The 15,990-nt window shown below is 53.1% G+C and overlaps 1 protein-coding gene across 1 annotated transcript in view; it reads right to left on the minus strand.

Annotated features, from left to right (window-relative positions):
- Positions 1–947: 947 nt before the first annotated feature.
- Positions 948–15,990, minus strand: part of SLC13A2 (solute carrier family 13 member 2) — a 22,284-nt gene continuing 7,241 nt past the window's right edge. The window contains exons 2-12 of the mRNA XM_019511268.1: positions 12,045–12,173; positions 11,553–11,689; positions 9,765–9,985; positions 8,709–8,898; positions 8,367–8,489; positions 7,650–7,871; positions 7,240–7,352; positions 6,437–6,558; positions 4,141–4,302; positions 3,353–3,490; positions 948–1,859 (exon numbers count right to left, since the gene is read on the minus strand). Coding sequence (XP_019366813.1) covers positions 1,725–1,859; positions 3,353–3,490; positions 4,141–4,302; positions 6,437–6,558; positions 7,240–7,352; positions 7,650–7,871; positions 8,367–8,489; positions 8,709–8,898; positions 9,765–9,985; positions 11,553–11,689; positions 12,045–12,173 — 1,692 coding nt within the window. The 3' untranslated portion in view covers positions 948–1,724. The remainder of the gene's footprint in view (positions 1,860–3,352; positions 3,491–4,140; positions 4,303–6,436; positions 6,559–7,239; positions 7,353–7,649; positions 7,872–8,366; positions 8,490–8,708; positions 8,899–9,764; positions 9,986–11,552; positions 11,690–12,044; positions 12,174–15,990) is intronic.

A 15,990-nucleotide genomic window follows, 5' to 3' on the forward strand; every position in this document is an offset into this window, starting at 1 on the left:
CCATGTCCAGGGGATGTGGGAGTGTCAGGGGGAGTTCTTCGTGGTCCCCTGTGTATACATGTGTGTGCCTGCAGCTCCATGGATGGGTGTGCATCTGTGCAAGGCCAGGCTCAGCGCTATAACTCCAGGGAAGCAAGAGGAGGGGACCGTGAGCCGCCTGCTTGCTGGCTGGCAGATACTTTGTGGGTTTGCGCTGAACGCGTGTTTGGGGCAGACAGGTGGGCACCCCCTTTCCTCCGCACGTTTTGCACTTGCAGCTCTGGGATGAAGTAAACTTGGTGTCACACCGTGCTGCAGCCAGTGCTGAAGAGGCAGGGCACCAGAGCGAGGATCGATCTTAGGTGGAAAGCAAGATGTCCCCCTCCCCGCCCTTCCTTGGGCTCCCGCAGGCGAGGACAGCTTTGGAGGTAGACTGGGCTGTGCATCCTCTCCCGCTGTTGAAGCACTAGCTGCTCTGGGCCCTGGGGCAGGGCAGGGCAGGGAGCCCGCGCAGCCTGGCTGGCATGTGCCCATTTCTAGCACACCTGTTGCCACCTAGCGATGAGCTGAGCCCAGAGTGTTTATTTAACACCTGGCACATTTGGGGCCTCCCAGGGGCGGATCCATTCAGCCCTTTTCTAGCAATTCCTCCCTTCTGCAGGTCTGTCTTCTGCAGCAGGCCACACGCTTGGGCTGAGAAGGCTGCCGGCATCCAGAAAGGCAGCAGCAGCTCGGGGCTCGCCTCAGCCTGAGTTCTGCGCATTGCCCAGCTTGTCTCTGTCCTGCTATGCACAAACGAACTGGTGTGTCCTTAGCAGGACAGGACGCACCTATGTTAGCCTGCAATCTTAGCGGGACCTCTTCTCCGCCTGCGCTATTAGCATCAAACCTACCTGACCAGGATGGGAGTAGGGGCCGGACCTCTTGTGAGGTGGAAGCCCGGGTAGAGAAGCTGACCAGAATGCAGGCATTGCACAAAAGTCCTTTAATTCAACTGACATTGAGGAAAGAAAACTTTCCCCACTCTCAGGAGAACACAACTATTCCAGCTGTGGCCTTCAGACCTCAAGACGCCTATCGATGGCCGCAGGACTGAAACCAGCCGCCTGCTCCCGGGAGCTGCTCCGAACCTCAGCTACGGACCGGTCAATAAATAAATTACAAAGCAACAGCGGGGGCTGGACAGAGCTCTGATCTGTCCCTAATGGCTGAACGACACGCTTTTAGCATGCCAGTGGTAGAGTGCACACGCATGCCCAGGTGCACATGGAGCTGTGTGCACACACGGGGCTCTACAGTTCATTTCAAGGGCATGTGCACGCACATGTGCTCACACACATGCGTGCACACACACCAGGTACCATTCCTTTCTCTTGCACAAACGATCTTGTTGCACTTGCTCCTCTTTCTTTTCTCACTCAGTGCTGGATTTGGCAGGTGAAGTCGAGAGCAGACAGATGGGGTGGGAGTGGGGGGGAGGGGGGGACATTTCCCAGCGGTTCTCTGGAGACAAGCGCAGGGGTTGCACGGTGCCAGGCTACATCTCACGGCTGGTGTAACCCTTCCCCTGCGTGCTGCAGAACAGTCAGGTGACTCCGCGGCAGTTCTTGTTTGGGTGAGTTTGCTTCTAAATGACGTGTCTGCTTCCACAGATGTGGCCTGTCTCATGTTTCTACCGGCTCAGCAAAGCTTACGTAGATGGGGGTGGCCTCCCCGGCAGCTGTTGGTTGCCCTGTTTCTCCGTGTTAGTGGCAAGTTGCTAACGTGCTGTTTGCCCAGGTCGGGAAGGTGTGGAGCTGGAATAAGGAGTAGCCCCAGGTGTTGATGGACAGGGTGATTGTCAGAACCCCCAGTAGGTTGAGCATGAATCCAGCCTTGGCCTAGGATTGTAAAGACATGGAGTTGTTAGCTGAGCTGAGCGACCTCTCCCACCCTGCTTTTCCTGGGGCTCCCAGCCAAGTTTGGCACCTGTGTCCATCCACGGGCCTGCTTTGCATTGGGACCTGGAGACCCAGGGGCAGGTCTGGGTCCTTTGGTCCATGCACTAGTGAGTAGGGGAGGATGAACAGGCTACTGTGCTGGGCTTCCCAGCCAGCTTCAGCACCAGTAGCAGCAGAGCTGGGGAGTGCAGAGCCCAGCCTGGGGTGCAAGACTAGCCTGAGACGCTGGGAAAAGACGTGGGTGCCAGCATGCATGGAGCGAGGGTGGCTGCACTTGGGCATGCCTTCAAGGGTCGTGGTCACAACAGACGGGATTATCGCCATTGCGTGCAAGGTGCATCTCAGTGCACAGCTAAGTGGGGAGGGCGGCGTCAGCTGAGATGTCTTTACGCTGCATTTGCGCAGCACCGAGTCTGGGCTGCTTCGGCGGCTGGACCAGCCCCTGCATTCCCATGCTGTGTATGGTACCCCTTTTCCTAGCGTGCCCTGCCCAGCCCTCCACACCAGATGTGGAGAGGTGTAACCGTGCTCCCCAGCACTGGAAATCGGAAGGGATATTTCTTCCAGCAGGATCTGGGAATTTTCAGGCAACTTGATATCTCCCTGGCTTTGTTGTTTGACAGAAAGGGGTATTTTTATGTATAGCAAATCCAATATGACCTGGCCCAGACTTTAACCTGCCTGCTTTCTTGCCAAAGATGTCATTTGCATCAGGGGAGCTGGGCTCTATAACCGAGCTGTCGGGGGAACTTTGAGTTTCCGTGCGCTTCGGACCAAGTCACTGCAGAGGTCTGGGACCATGCCCGAATCCCAGACTTTCTCTCCCAGAGAAATACCTGCAGGGATGTTCGTTGAACTGGTAGGGTCAGTTCTCTTAGATCAACTACAAATAAATGAGTGAGAGGGCTCTTGTGCAGAGGCTCACATCTTCCTGTGCTATGAGGAGAAAGACCGCTGACCCAGCTGCAGTGCAGGCCTGCAGTAACCGGGACGGGGTGTCTGAGGCTTTGCTGAAGCACTGCAGAGGGGTTAGGACCCAAAAGCTTGCAAAGAACTTTTCCCCAACTATTTAGTTGGTCTAATAAAAGATATCACTTCTACCCAAAGAGCCTCGCCTCCCCACCGTTTGCACATGGGTCTCGGCACCACTGTGCCGTTCCATTTCCCATCTGCTCCCTGCAGCTCCGGGGGCAGCTAAGAGACCTAGTCCATGCAGTTTCCTTGGCTGCTTGCTGCCAGTGTAGCCCCCGTCCCTTTCTGGGCCTCTCTCAGGTCACAGCGAGCCTGCGCTAGCTCACACCTCTATGCTTTTTGTTCCATGTGAGCTTAGCAGGGCACCCAGGGGACGAAGCAGAGGCCAGACTCTTATTCCAAGAAGCTGGCTAGAAAAGAAAACGCAAGCCATATAACTGCGAACCCCCGGTCACACTTACCATGTCCAGAACCTTGAGCTGGCCGTAGGAGAAGACGATGGCGTTGGGCGGGGTAGCCACTGGCAGCATGAACGCGAGGGATGAAGACAGCGTGCAGGGCAGCATAATGTAGAGAGGATGGAGGCAGATGGCTTGAGCCTGCGGGACAGGGAGGGGAAGGTGGTGTCAGCTTTGATGGCCTCAGAGGCCATGGGCATAGCGCAGTCTGTCTGTGCCTGGCAGCAACATGAGCTCTGCCCCTGCCGCCGGTTTTCTGGGCCTGCATTGGACGCTCCTCATCATTTCTTTTCTGCGGGGGAAGCTACAGGGTCCTGTGACCGGCTTGTGAAGGGCCAGATCCTGACTGGGGCACTCGGCCACTGCTGGAATAGCAACGGGGGTTGAATCCAAGGAGAGTAACCCAAGTGAAAAATGTCATCAGGACCAAACCCATGGGCAGCTGAAAGAAAACTCTGCACTCAAGGGGAAGTGCCTGGGGGACGCTACGGCTAAGCGTCGAAACGAGTGGAGCTGGAAGAGGCTACAAGAAGTCATCTAGTCCGTGCTGTAGCTTTGAGGCATGGTGGAGTGCCCCTGTCAGTCCCACTGCCTTTCACCAGTACTGAATTATTCTGGAGAAGTTGAGCTTGGTAGTTAGAAGACACCTGCACGTCCACACGTACGTGCCCCTTAACCCTCACTAGCACACTCGAGTACGTGACCTGTCTGCTGCCGGCCTGTAGGACTTGGAAGAATCGAGCGTGCCAGAGGCTTTTCTGCCAAGAGCAGTTTGCAAAGGAGGGACTTACCATTGAAGCCAGAATAGGAAGGAACAGGGTGGTGGTAGCCACATTACTGGTGCATTCAGTGAAAGTGGCAACCAGGAGGCACAACAGCAAAGCAATGGCTGCGTGTGGGATGTTCTGCAAAGGGGTCAGCTGGTTTCCCAGCCACAGAGACAAACCAGACTCCTGGAAGAGAGGGAGAGAGAGCTGTCAGCAGAGCCGGGTCCTGGTCAAGCGCCAGAAGAGAACTGGGCTCACGGCAGGTTTCCTGGCCAACCGCACGGGCGCCGCTTGCGGTGCTCCCCTCTGCGGCTCTGCTCCCGGCAGAGGCACAAACAGACCTTGTTCACAGACAACAGGAGGCAGCGGGTTGGAGGCGGACAAGCGCGCCTTTTCATGCTAATGCCTCCCTGATATTAAGGGAGCCTTTCCCCTTTCCAGGCTGTTCGGGGCACGAGTTGCCCTGACATCCTGATGTCTCCTTAGAGGTGCCCAGGGAGCGAGGCTGCCAACACGGGTTGCTCGATTGTGCCCACGCGTGCTGCCCCCCAACAACCCTCCTTTTACTCGGCTGTCTTGCTACACCCGATATCGCACTGCTGCTTCCTGCACGTGTCCATGATCTCGTCTTTCCACTTTACCAAGGCAGTGGACGCTTGTCCAGATCTGCTCCTCATCCCGTCTCAACTGCTCCAGCTACTGATATCCCCACAACACGATCTGTTTGGCTCCTCACCCTTCAGTCGCCTCATTTCCCCCCTTTGCTTCCCTCTGGAGGCTCCCTTTTCTCCACTGCTTCTCAAATTCAGCTTGCTCTCACTCATCAGATCCTTTGTAGTCTCATCCTGCTCATGTCTTATGCGGTATCAAGCTGGGATACTGGCCTTTGTTTCTTATAATGAATCAGACCTTCATTATAAGAAGCAGTACACTTTCTCCCAGGTCACCCTTGATGTCTGTGAGTAGGTCCCCAGACAAGTCTGCGACGCGCTATATTAGTTCTCCTCTGCAAACTTCTGCTGTAATGCCTACGAAAGGCCATGGCAAGTACATGTCTGGTGTGCTGTTACTGCCGCTTCATTATACTAATCCCCACCATCTGTTTGTTGTCTCCACCTATTGTCTTCTGTCTTATGCCGAGATTATAAAATCTCAAGGATTAGGGCCGCCTTTCTCTTGGGAATGTGTACCTTCCTCTCACGATGGCTCCTAATCCCTGTCCGGGGTTCTAGCCGTTACCGCAGCAAAACTAATGACTCGTTCTTAGGAAGCTCTGTCTATTCGAATCTGCACTTCCTTGCATTCAGGTGACGTCAGGGTCAGCTTTCCAAAATTTATTTGCTAAAACGGGGGAGAGAGGAATGGGCTACGCATTGTCTGGCAGCTCAGCTGAGTCTACTGCTGCTCGCCCTTCACCTGTGTGTCACCAGCACGTAGAAAAAGCCTTCTGTCTTAGACTGTTCACTGTATTGTGCCATCTTCCTCCAGGACTTTATTTGTCCATGGTGCAGCCAGACTTTGATAAAAGTAATAGTGGCTGAATGTCTCTTGGGCAGGGGAAGTGGATGCAATGTATACCCCCAGCTGTAAGGTCAGGAGTCTGCATCAGCGGGGCTGGCGGCTGCGTGGCTGGAGCACATTGCACAAAGGCAGCGCTCAGCAGTAAAGAGGCTTGAAATAGTTAGTGCTTCTCGCCCACCGTGGCACTCTGTTGCGCCAACACGGTCTCAATGGGTGGTGGCAGCGGCTGTGTTCAGCCCTGCCTCCCCCTGCCCCTGTGTGACGAGGGCAGAGGGCGGTGGAGTCCTTCCCTGGCTCTAGCAGAGAAACTGGATGGTTTGTGCGGCTGGGGCGGCCCCTAGTGTCACACGGGGATAAGTGGAAAAAGAGAAAAACAATACCCCTGAAACATGGAAGATGTCGTAATTAGCTGTTTTGAAATGAAAACTTCACGGCTGAACAAGAGAGAAGCAAAATTCAACATCCTGCCCATCAGGTAACAAGCCTGCTTCTGCCTGTCATCTGTCTTTGCATGCTTACAGAGCAGCCCTTTTTACAGTGGGCTGTCGTACACAGGGGATCCCTGCCATCTTTTAACTCCGCTGTGCAAGATGAAGTTTCATTTCTACCTGGGAGAAGTTTTATAATCGTTGAATTCTCCTTAGCCTGCGGAAGGGCGTTTGAGCCTGAAAGCTTGCAAAGAAAGACATTTCTTTCCTGCTATTTAGTCAGTCCAATAAAAGATATCGCCTCTACCACGAGAGTTTTGCTGGCCAAAGAGGCGTGCATGAGGGCAGATGTTTCGGATAGACCACGTTACCTCGCTGCCTTTGGCCAGAGCAAAGCCGCCTCCTAGCAGAATCACGATGTTCCAGGCCATCTTCTCATTAATGGTCTTCCACTGCAGGAGGGGCGGAGGCACTCGGACCTGCCCTGCACCACCTGAAATCCAAAGCCAAGGCATCAAGCTGGGGAAGGGAAGCTGCATCCTGGAGCGCAAGGGGAAAGAATAAACGGCTGCTCTGTCCATGGGGCCGGGGCCGGGCGGTTTCCCCAGCCCTTCCCCTGCGTGTGCCTCCCCTAACACGGGGCAGTGGTGCCCTAATGCCCCGTCATAATGGCAGTGTCCAATGCTGGTAAAACTCCCTGGCCCTTGTGTTGCCCCTGAGAGCAACTGGAGGGAGATGGACTTTAGGCCAAGCAGCGGAAAATGCTTCCTGTCAAGGAGATCGACTAGACTATAGATCTTCCTCTCTGCAGAAGTGATGACAGCCTTGTCATTTCAGAGCAGGCTGCAGGGAGCTTGCCGGGAGGTGGTGGGGCGACCAGGTGTCTGGGAACATACCCTCGGAGCTGTTAAATGCTCCTTCCAGAAATCCCTTGTCCCGTCACGGGCCCTCCAGCCTCAGCACCTTTTCTGTGTCATTCCCCAGTGACTTAACCTACGTGAAACAGTCATTCTGCATGATCAGAGCAAAGCCCTGCAGGAAAGTCCAGATGGGTCTGAAGACGCGTCCCCTGTTTTGTTCTGTGGGATCTCTTCGGTGCTTTCAGATCCCCCTGAGTATCTGCGGTGCAGGGAAACTCACAGCATGGGTCTCTGATGTCTGAGCTGGTTCTTACCGTTGTCTTCAGCATGCCCCGCATTAGCACGAGAGAAGCAGCTGGGAATCTCCGAAGGGATTACGAACATCAAAAGCGAAATGAAGATGACTACTGTTGCATCCGTGACATAACTGCAAGAGAGGGAACAGGAAATGAGTCTAGGCATGAGTTTTGGGAGCGCGGAGGGTGAGGGAGCAGGGGCAGCACTATTTGGGGCAATGCTTCACGTCTAGGTTTGGCATGTTATAGCTGAAAGCTGGAGCCAGAAGCTACATGGGGCTTATTGCAGCTGGGAACAGAGATCCGGTGCAGGTTGTGGGTGATAAACCGGGTTATCCACAACACCATACCTAAAGGGCATTTGTACGTGCCACAGTGTTTGCTCCTTGTTTGACCCTAGTCTTCAGTGGGCTCTTTAGGTTAGCTACCTTTTGCCATCCTTGGTGAAGGTATAAGTTGCCCAGCCTGGCATGAAACCAGGGTCTCTGGTAAACCAAAGCAGCACCAGTGATACAAAGAGGAACAAGACGGCGATTTCGGAGAATTTCATGGAGCCCAAGTTCTTATGCTCCTCCTTGATAACGGCGTAAGCCATTCGCTCCTTTGTCTTCTCAGAGGCGTTTGAGGTGCAACCAAAATTCTTTGCAAAGCTAGAAAGAGACAGAGAAGCAAATGTCAGAGCAGTTTCCAAAGTCTGCTCAGCTCAAGAAAACAGATTGTATCGGAGACCAAATTCTTGGGCAGCCAGTGTGTATTGGTGGCATTTATTATTTCTGTTATCACAGCACACTTCCATGGAGCAGGACAGTGCATGTGGGTGCTACGAAGAGGCAACAAAAAGGTGCTCTCTGCCCCAGGGAGCTTAACATCCAGATGTAGGCAACATCGAATGGGTACGGACAGACAGAGCAGCTCAGAGGCACACTCTTCCTGGCACCATAGCCAAGGAGACTTTTAAGGATGCATTTGATGGAGAATAATGAAACAAGGGCAACCAGCGTGCATGATGCACAAAGAGTCAGCAGAGGGATTCAAAGGAAGGGGTGATGGGGCCCAAGGAACAGGCGAGATGATTTGCTGCCTCTGGGCATTGTAATGTCTCCTGGGCAGGATCGGTGATGCCTCAGTGAGCACGTGCCACTTACTTAAACCCCAGGAAGAGGATCTGGAGCCAAATCCAGGAGAGAAACAGCAGCAGGAGCATGGTCGGGAAAGCAAAGGTGAACCAGGAGGCGAAGTTCACAATGTTGCCGTTTTTAGGGAAGAGCCTGTCAACACAATGGATGTCAGCACCACGGCTCTGCCCCCACCGCTGCCTTGCGGCCAGCATGCCAGAGGGGCGGGGGTCTGGGGCACCCCGTCCTGGCTCTGCCTTCCAGTGCCCCCCCACATTTTATGGCCCTGCAGTGGCTGCAAGTTGGCCTTAGCCACAGTTACAACCAGCAGCCCCAGTCCTAGGGTCTAAGGTGGGTTCCAGCCAGACTTACTCATCCACCTGTCCCTTCATCACCAGGTTGGGGGTGGTCCCCGTCAGGGTTGCAATCCCACCAATGCTGGAAGCATAACAAACGGAGAGGGATATTCCCTTGCAGTTCTTCAGGTGCTTCGCCTCTCGCAGCCGCTCCTCCTCCTCTCGCAGCCGCTGATCGTCCTCCACTGTCAGCATGTGCCCGTTACCTGGGGGCAGAGACCGAACAAAGGAGGTGAGCAAGCCTGCTGGATGGAGGGGGCCTGCCTGACACCCACGTCCTGCCTTGGCATAATAGGCCTTCCGCGGTGAGGCATGGCAGCTGGACATGGTCCCAGGGCCCTGTCCCCTCCATGGCTGTATTGCCCCAGGCAGAGGAAAACCCAACACAGTATCTGACGGCACTGTGGGCAAGCACCAGCACCTGGAATTAGGAGCCGCGCTTGACCTGAGGTGGGGCAGGGGGAGAGCGGGGAGAAGCTCAGGAAGCTGCAACAGAAATGCAAAGCCCTGGAGGGCAAAGCTGCCCACCCCGTCGCAGAGCACTTGCAGTCCTCACTCGAGCGCCAGAGCGGGCGGAAGAGGAAGGCAAAGGGAGGCAGCTGCTCGGTCAGGGGCACCAGGGTCAAAAGGGACCATCACGATCGTCTCCTCTGACCGCCCAGTGCGAAACAGGCCAAGGATGTCACTCAGCGGCTCCTGAACGGAGTCCAGTGGCTTGTGGCTGAGCCACGGGGTATTTTTAGAAAGGCATCTAACTCGATTTAGAGACTTCAAGGGACAGAAATGTGATACGTTCCTAGGCAAGCTCTTCCAGCAGCTACTTGCCTGCCTGCAATTTTTATCCTGTCCCAAGGTTGAATTTTTCCAGTTTTGGCAATTGGGCATTGCTATGCCTTTGCCTACATGCAGGGCCATCTGGCATCAGACATCTCTGATGCATGTGGGCACCAAAAGTACTTTTCTCCCTTCTAAACTTGCAATTTGGAAGCAGCACCACGGAGGCAGGTGGAGGATGAGAAGACACCCAGGTCCCTCCCGTTACCTGAAGGAGACAACACCCACGGCTCCACACCTTGTTTCTCTTTGGAGGCCTCCGACTTTTCTGACCCCTCCTGCAGCTCAAAGGCTTTATTGATGCTCTCAGACGTGTGCTGAATTGGGCCTGCCTCCACTTCTGACTTGTGCAGCTGCTCCAGTACTGCTTGTGCGATGGGCACCATCATGGCTGTGGTGGCTGTGTTGCTGATCCACATGGAGAGGAAGGCAGTGACAACCATGAAGCCCATGAGCAGCCTGCAGTGAAGGGGGAAGGTCATGTCAGAAAGTAAGGGCACGAGGCCTTTTATCCATTGCCCCTGCCACCCAGCCTCTGCCCTCCCTTGGACACAACAAGATTAAAAGCATCTCCTGCTCTCTCAGTCCATGAGCACACAGGGTTTACTTGTACGTAGGATTAACAACTAGCCCACCCTCCCTCTCAGGGTAGACAGGAAGGCTAGAGGGGCTTAGGAGAGGGTGGAGGGGCAAGGCTTCCATGCTAAAATGATGTATGTGGCGTAACGAGCTCAACGGCATCCCACTAATGACCCTTTGGGCTGATCTCCCTTCTCCAGTTCTGCCTTCTCAAGCTGTAATGCCCTGCAGATGCTGTTCGGGCTAGGCTGTGCCATGGCTCTTGCTGCAGCCAGACACCGCCCGCTGCATCCCTGTGCGGCCGTGCTGGGGTTTTCCCTTGAGCAGATGTCTCTGCATGCCCTGGTGAGGTACATTGCCTCCCTTTACCACCAGTGGGGACAAGCTGGCCTGAGTTTCTGGCCTGCAATGTGGATCCCATGCAGAGCTCCAATACAGAAGGGTGCCAAGGGGGCTGTTGCACCAGGGATTGCCCAACAAAGCCAATGCACCAGCAGTGTGGTGCTGCCCTGGACATGGCACCACAAAGGTGAGGGATGCGAATCCCCAGAAATCTCCCCAATCGCAGCCCCGTGCCCCAGGTTTGGCCAGTGCAAACCTGCTCCACTGTTGCTTGGGGGTGTCTTGGCAATAGAGAAGCAAGGCCAGCTGTGCTGAGCAGACGAGCTGCCCGCCAGGTCTGGGACGTAGCTCCCAACAGAGGCCAGCGTCAGATGCTTGTGTGCAGCCTCCGTAATGCATCCATGTATCATGGGAACTCCTTTTGGAGCCCAGATGGGGATCGGTTTACACCGTGAAGTAAGGAGATCATTTGATCCTATCTTGTAGCTGCATACATAAAAGCCTGCTCCTTGTTTGCCTCTTACACTGCTACATGCCTCCTCGGCAGTGAGGGTCACCAATTATAAGCTGCATGTGAAATGTTTTGCTTTTTTCCCATTTTTTTTCCCTTGGTGCATCTCTTGGGACAGGGCAAGCTGGCAGGACCATTTCACTCCCTCCATCTGTCTCGTAGACCTCTCTCATTTTGCTTTACAGTCCCCCTTTCCAAATCAAGTGGGCTCAAGCTCTCCCATCTCTTTATGTATGGATGCCCTGTCTCCCCCTCCCCCCCAAACCAAGGCCTCTAGCTGTTCACACAGAGCTTTTCTGTGGTCTGGTGTTTGATTTATTGTTGCCCCTTCCCTGTGGTCTCCTGGATGGACAACATTAAGCATAGCCTGTGCAGTCAGTCCATATGGAAGTGGAAAGGAAGAGAGCAGGTTGCTGTGTGTGTCAGAGGGTCCAGCGGTTCATTACCCAGATCCCAGCTCCGGGTAGCACTGGGAAGGTGTGAGACAGCCCCTAAGGGATGGTCCTAGATGAACAGCAGCCCATGTGATTTCCCAGCCTTTCACTGCCAGACACCTCCCTCACCCTGGCACGTGTGTTTCACGTGCACACTCACAGGGCAGGCCTAACCCCGATGATCAGCAGGACCCGCAGGGCGATGCGCTTGTGCAGGTTCCAGTGCTCCACTGCAATCGCCACCATCAGCCCCCCGATGAAGAGCATGTTGGTGTCCTTCAGATACTCCATGCAGACCTGCAGGGCAAAGTGGGAGGGGACAGCATTGCAGACAGCAGGACAGACAGTTGGACAACCGAGCTGCCGGAGGGCCGTGTCCGGAGATGCTGTCAGCCTGGCCACATGCCCCAGACAGCTCCCGAGAGCCCTCCGGCTCTGGGGAGGAGCTGGACACGGGGTTCATCCTGGATTCCCGGCTCCACGGGAGCGTACATGGAGGAAGCCTTGTCCCTGAAGGACAGTCCCACAGATTTCTCCCCCTCGCCCCCATGAAGACACCTGGTTCCTACTGACTGGTGAGACCGAGACAGGCAGACGCCCCAGGAGAGGCAGACTGACAGACGCGCTGATGTGGCAGTGCTGCATCGCTTACTTGGGTCGAATCCATGATGTCCATTAGCGGGAACAGCAAGACGGGGAAGAGGGCTGTGACGGCCAGCGGCAATGCTTCTGTGCACCAGAACAGGGCCATCAGGATGATGACGTAGCCGCATCGTGCCTCCTGAAAGAGGGAGAGCGCTGGAGCTGCCGCCAAGACTCGAGTCCTTCTCTGCTCCTGGGGATTCAGTCCCAGGCTGCCTAGACACTTCCCCAAGGGCAGGCCAGGTGTGGAGAGGGGGACACACTACTCTGTTACCTTTTCAGGGGAGAAAGAAAGGGGCGAAAGTGTGGTGGCTTTGTGGGGGACCCTTTGACGGGGAAAGGCCAGAAACTTGCACAAGGAAAAGGGGCCCCGGCAGTGACTTTGAACCCTGCCGAGATAAGAATCAGGCAGTTTCTGAACAACTCTTTTATCTTGCTGATGGCAGCAACTTCTTCTTGAATTTCTCATCTCCAAATGATTGAACAGTTGAGTTAGTTATTGATGCAGTCAAGGCCCCTCCGGTTCGCTTTTCTCTCTGCATATTTTAAACCAGAGCCTGGATGAACTCTGTGGCTTGTGGCACAGCCTAGATTCCTTGCGTTGTAAATCATTATATGTCTTTTATTTTTGTTTGCTTTTTTCTTCCACCCGCCACAGGCTTGAAACAGGCTCCCTGGCAAACTACCATCGCAGCTTGGTTTCAAATCCTAGTCTCTTTGGCTGACCGATCTGTGCTGGTGCTTGGCTAGCTGCTATCGTTATGCTTATCGAGACAAGGCTCTTCGTGCAGTTGTTAAGCAGCTAGCCAAATCCCTATAATGCTTTGCTAGCTGTCCAAAGGGCCTTGAGCCTTTTAGTCAAGATATCTAGTTTCAGAATTATCTAGGAAATTTTTTTTGCCCTTTACCCTGAATCATATCAGTTGTGCAAAGGTAGCATATTTATGCTTCGTTTTCTAATGGCAGTGGCTTGTCAGCGCAGCCTTTTGCCATCTACAACATTATCCAAAGGCTTGTGCCTTCTCCTAGAGAAGATGATCCCCAGGTTCACATGCTATTGTTTCTCGAGGGGATAGGGGCTTACTGCTGCTTTGGAAAATAGCTCCTTATACTTCCCTCAAAGCCCGAGGAGGACAACATTTTGAAGGCCCAGCGGTCTGCTTCCGAAGAGCTCAGCTCATGACTGAGGCTGTGTGTATACATAGTGGTGGTGATTTGTGCTTTTCAAGTCAATGTTTCCTTCCTTTTGACTTGCAGGAAAGCCTTGGTCATTATGTCTTGCTCTTGTAGGCTCAACAGTTCATGTCAGGCCCTCTTGGTAACTCTCAGCTGGACAGGCTGATGACTGAAGGAAATCCCCCTGCTTATTTTTGGAGCTAAGAGACTCCCTTGTACTTCCTGCTTAGCGAAAATCCCTGCAGGGGAAGGTGGGAGCTAGCCACGCCAGCCCCAAGAGGCACTGCTTGGCCACCGCAGAGGAGGAGCTTCTCTCTCACGGCTCCCACCGTTCCCAGTCTAGGCTGGGAAGGGCCATGTTTAGACTCCTGGAGGACAGAAGTGTTCGGTCTCTCTCTTAATGGCCTAAGAAATCCTTGTAGCTGCTGCCAACCATGCCCACTGTGATGAAGGGACCAGCTGCAACCCACCCAGTGGTTCCACGGAGGGACCAAAGACCCCTCCGATGGAAATAACCTCTCCCAGTCACTGCCAGCTTTGGCTGAGTTGGGACCAGTGACCTCACAGTAGGAAGTTCCAGTTACCGGTGCACACCTCTCCATTGGGCTCTTTAGGCTTCTGTTGTGACTGGGTTTTTTTGCCACTTCACTTGAGCAAACAAAAATGGACTGCTCTCATGACTTTCCTTTAGGCCTCTGTGTGTCATGACTGTTGCCCTCAGGGCACTTTCTGGATGGCAATTTGTATGCATTCATGTGGGGTCCTGAACAATGCACCTCTTTGTGCTCCCGCAGTGTAAATAGAGAGCACCAGAGACTTGGGTCGTACCCTGGATCGGAATGGCAGGGTGCTTGCTGATGAAATATTTGAACAATGAAGTAAGGCTGTAAATCAGTATTAATGGCACTCGGATCATACATAACACATTATTGGAACGCAGCCGGTACGCACAAAAAATAAATCAAATGCTGAGGGTTCAAAAAGGATGTTCCCTAACTGCCCTTAACTCTTACGCTGTGTCTCTGTCCACCTGTTCTCTGGAGACATCTCTGAATCATGTCAGAGATTATCCATATACCAGCTATTCCAGCAAGTGCCTGCTTGGAACAGCAGACAACGAAGACTAAGTTCTTCAACCAAGGTTTTCGAAAGCAGCTTATAACGTGGGGGGATGCATGTTCTGGATGTGTCAGGTCGGGTACCAGACTAAGGCATCCAGGATCTATCATTGCAGAGGTACAGAAAATAACCCCAACAATCATTTGAAGACTGCTTAAATGCCTTACAGTGAGAGGCTTAAAGAGATCGCTGCGAGTAGTTCAGCAGAAGGAAGACAGAGAGGTGATTGTATTGTATTGAATAACTACTTCCCCAGGTATCAAATGGCAGGTACTAAAGAGCTTGTTAATCTAGTACTGAATACAGTTTATAATCTGGACGGGCATAACAAGAACCAAAGGGTAGAATCTGAAGCTAGGAAAATCCAAACAAGACATTACTTTTCTACCCATGAGAATCATTAACCCTTGGGATGGACTGCTGAAGAGCAGTGCTTTCTCCATTCCTTGAGGTTATCAGATCAAGGCTTCATGCTTTCCTGGAAGATGTGCTGTAGCCAAGCAGGAGGGATTGGGCTCAGTGCAGGGCTTAATGGGCCTGGGTACACAGGAGCCCAGACTGGATGAGCTAATGGCCTAGTAGTTTACAATCCGTTCTGAAAACCTTGAGTTGCCTGTATACCAGGCCCCATTTGCTCTGTGGCATGTTAGAACCAAATTCCCAAGTACTATGAATAGAGTCTATCATTGTGAAATACCTTTCGTTCCCGTTTTGCTCCCCTACACGTGCAGGACTATGGCATAGGGTTGAAAATATTGTTCACTGATGTAAAATGTACCAATGATTTGTTGTTCCAGACTGCCTGCACACTCAGGCACTTGTTTACATTGCATTATTTTACATTGGGGTCATGTTTTTAAGATCATCTTTGCAACCATAAGGTCAAGAGACTAGACGGAGGTTCTCAAAGGCTGAAAGGGTAGGCAGGTAACCAACTGCCATTGAAAATCGGTGGACGCCAAGCAAGAATTTATGCCTCTGATCCAGCTTGACCCATTTCTAGACTCTCTGTTGAGGGTCACAAGGTAAAATATTGGTGCTTCTTGCTGTCAACAGGCAATTGAATTATTTCAGTTTCTGGCTGGAGTGGGGCCTGCTTTTGGGTGAGTGCCCCACTTAGGATGGAAGCAGTGCTCCACCGTCTCTGTCTACAATATAGTTATCTGGGATGGTTCTGGTGGGAATGCAGCTCAGAATTTCATAACTCCCTATAATTTTACGGAGAAAAAATGCTCAAAAACTTTTCAAAAAACTGAAATAGTCCCTGTTTTTGTCCACTGGATTAGAGAAATGTCCTCTGGGAAAAGATGACACTTGAAAAGCAGCTGAAAAGGAATGTCTGAGGCAGTCAGGGGGCTGATAGATATTATTGGGTTTAATTCAGCAAAGCACACAGACAAGTACTCTGAATAAAGCATGTGCGAAAGCTCTCTCCAGAATTAGGGCCATAACGTGAAGTGGGGTGCCTGCACCTGAAGGCACGTCTACACCCCAGAGAGACTTTTCCAAGCAGCAGCATGCTCCGATGTGCCGGGCACGGGCACGGGCACGGGCACCTCTGAACCCTCTGCTTCCAGTTGGAGGCAGCGTGCCCAGAGCAGCACGGTGGGCATTGCTGCCTGGCACACTACATTTGCAGTGTTAACTTGCCCTTTTCCCAT

The sequence above is a fragment of the Gavialis gangeticus genome, unplaced genomic scaffold (assembly GCF_001723915.1).
Source record: "Gavialis gangeticus isolate Ggan-Ray unplaced genomic scaffold, GavGan_comp1, whole genome shotgun sequence".
NCBI classification, from domain to species: Eukaryota; Metazoa; Chordata; order Crocodylia; family Gavialidae; genus Gavialis; species Gavialis gangeticus.